Source organism: Dendrobium catenatum, unplaced genomic scaffold (genome assembly GCF_001605985.2).
Source record: "Dendrobium catenatum unplaced genomic scaffold, ASM160598v2 fragScaff_scaffold_982, whole genome shotgun sequence".
NCBI lineage: Eukaryota > Viridiplantae > Streptophyta > Magnoliopsida > Asparagales > Orchidaceae > Dendrobium > Dendrobium catenatum.
Genome location: NW_021319444.1, coordinates 37491 through 40371, shown reverse-complemented (window position 1 = coordinate 40371; position 2881 = coordinate 37491). Strand labels below are relative to the sequence as shown.

At 39.6% G+C, this 2881-nt stretch overlaps 1 protein-coding gene across 1 annotated transcript; it reads left to right on the top strand.

Annotated features, from left to right (window-relative positions):
- The first annotated feature begins 565 nt into the window (after positions 1–565).
- Positions 566–2564, top strand: LOC110096064 (F-box protein At2g17036-like). Its single transcript, XM_028697630.1, has 2 exons — positions 566–623; positions 1372–2564. Exons 1-2 carry the CDS (start codon positions 566–568, stop codon positions 2562–2564), a joined length of 1251 nt encoding a protein of 416 aa, XP_028553463.1.
- Positions 2565–2881: the final 317 nt, after the last annotated feature.

Genomic DNA, 2881 nt, shown 5'->3' with positions numbered 1-2881 from the left:
AACGGTGCGTGACTGCCAACCGACGGTTGGGCGACTGGGCGACTGGGCGACTGGGCGATGTTTGGCCTTTGAGCACGAAGAGAGCGACTAGCGTTCGGTCGGGCTTCTCTCTAGTCTCATTTGCTTCCGCCAGTTAGCGTGTGAGATGAGAGGATAGCGGGAGCAGGATATAGAGGCAATGAGATAGTTATGGGGAAACATTGGGATAGTTAATACGTATTAACTATCCCAATGTTTCCCCATAACTATCTCATTGCCTCTATATCCTGCTCCCGCTATCCTCTCATCTCACACGCTAACTGGCGGAAGCAAATGAGACTAGAGAGAAGCCCGACCGAACGCTAGTCGCTCTCTTCGTGCCCAAACGGCCGAACACCGCCACTGCATTTCTCCTCCAGAGGAGAAGTCATGGAGGAGAAATGCAAGCGGCATCCTCAAATTCTGGCTCTACAGGATCAGATGTATGCATCTCATCCACCGATTGCACTGTTGCCAGAGGAATATGTGCATTTGTAACATTCTCCACTGCCACATCTTCCATGAATTGGAGGAAAACGAAACAGACATGGGCAGGAAGCAATTTCGTAAAAAACCTAGTTTTATTGCACGTGCATTAAATGCACGTGAATAAAAAATAAAAATTTATATTATGAATATTTAATTATATTATCATTCTTTAAAGAGAAAATAATATTAAGTTTATAAAAGAAGAAAATAAATTCTAAACAGAGTTAGTTATTATTGATGGAAATGACTTTATATAAAAATTTAAACAAAGCTAATTATTAAGTTGAAGATGATTTAGCTTGTTCTCATACTTAATTTTTATGTTTTTCAAAATAGTTTCGAATTTTTATAAAACATAAGAATGAATTTCAATATAGTGTATAAATCAAAATAGAAAAATATTATATATTTTTGGTAAAAAACCAAACCTCACAAATAACAAATGTTCACTTTCTTGACAAGTGCACACCATAACATTACTTGAAAATTTTGCAAGATTCTAACCTTATTGAATGATATTAGGACTGAAGAACTGAAATCTTAATTATTTATTAAAATAATTTACCAAAAAAAATCAAAATAATGGATTTGAACATTTCCGAAGAGTATCTATAATACATCCAAAATTTTCTATGTACCAGCCATGTGCAGTTGGTTGCAAGTTTTCTATCAGCTTCCTACTTTTAGGATGTAACACTATAGTTGTTTTTATAATTACAGTTAGCGATTTTAGTATTATAGAAGCTTTAGAGTATATGTAATGAAATGCTGGAAGAAGACAGTCATCCAAAGTTTTTATCCTCTAACCAAGAACAATTACAGTTCCATTGGTTTTCCTGCTTGCTTGTTGAGCTTTCTGTGCAGGTTACTACACCCCAAAAGTTTTTGTCTTCCTCTCTGAGCTCTCTTTGATGGCCAATCAGAATAGCTTATGCTCTGATTTACCTATTGAAATTCTCCACGAAATCTCAAACCATCTGCCAACCCATAAGGATCTCTCCTCCTTCAGACTAGTCTGTTCTCATTGGCGGAATTCAGCCCCAATTAAACCTTGCCTTCCATTGGTTCTTTTAAAATCACTTGAATCCTATCCCCGCCATCTCGAATGTCGCCATCCCTGTTCAGAACTAGCTTGTTACAAGCTTCATCGGCGGCGTCGTTATATTCCACAAGAAGTTTATTACGTTTACTGCTCCTACAAAGACTGGCTGCTTACAGCAAGCTTAAAAGATCATAAAACACTTGCTATGACCATCTACAATCCGTCCACAAGGAAATTCATTTCTCTTGCTGGAACCCATGAAATGCTCAATGTTCTCTCCCCGAAGCCAGGAGCCATAGATGGAGAGCTGGAGCAGACAACCGGGTCTCTGCATTGGCCATACAGTATTTGTCTTCGAAAGCTCGTCCTCTCCACAACCTGTACTCATCCTGTTACATCCAACAAAGACAACTTGGTTGCAATGGCGATACTTGATTACTTTGGTTCATCACCGCCGCTCAAACTCGTTTTTTGCAGAGATGGAGATGAGACTTGGACTGCAGTGAACATCCCCTTGGACAGGTTAAGCCTTGCTTGTGTTGGTGGGCGTTTCTTCTACGCACTTGGCAAGGAATGGAGACTCTATGCGTTGGACATTGGACCACCAGTGAAGCTTCGAGTGCTGTCGATGAGGCCTCCTGGTGTGGCGCAAACACTTGATGATTGCCATTTGGTGGGGTGTTGTGGAGATCTATTGATGGTTTGTCATGGTTATGAATTGAATCAGGAGAGATATGTGTTCGAAGTGTTTAAGGCTGTGAATTTAGAAGGCGCTGAGCCTAAGTGGATGATGGTTGAAGATTTGGGTGATCGAGCAATTTTTATTAGTTCATCAACGTCATCGGATTTCTCCATTGAAGCAGCAAGCGAGTATTTCGAGTGCAGGAGGAACTGTATATACTTTTGTCGAATGTTGATGACAGGATATGACGAGGAGAGATGTAAGAGGATGGCTGGATGGACGGGAGAGTATGACTTAGAGAATGGAAACATCACTTTTCTTTCAGATGAGTAACCTGCTGATTTTATGGGTTGGTTCTTACCTTCAGCTGCTTGAGCACTCACTCTTAAAGTTTCTTCTTAGCAAGTATCAAAAAAAAAAACACAACTCTCCTTAGCCTATTGGTTGAGAGCTTAAGCTTCCAACTAAAAGGTCCATGGTTCGAGTTTATGTGTATGCGTTGTATGTGTGAGTTTGCCTTAAATGACCTAAATGTCCCAAAAAAAAGTACTCAGAGCAAGATGCTCCTCTCAATATAGAGAGAAATTATGACTTTTTTACTATTTTACAATTTAATGATAGTCTCTTTTATATCCTTCATTGGCTGATGT

What these genes read in the sequence shown, in the direction of transcription:
- LOC110096064 (XM_028697630.1), top strand. Translation starts at nt 566, where the DNA reads ATGGGCAGGAAGCAATTTCGTAAAAAACCTAGTTTTATTGCACGTGCA. An exon ending in TGCACGTGCATTAAATGCAC is followed by an intron (nt 624 to 1,371) that starts GTGAATAAAAAA and finishes CTTTCTGTGCAG; the next exon opens with GTTACTACACCCCAAAAGTT.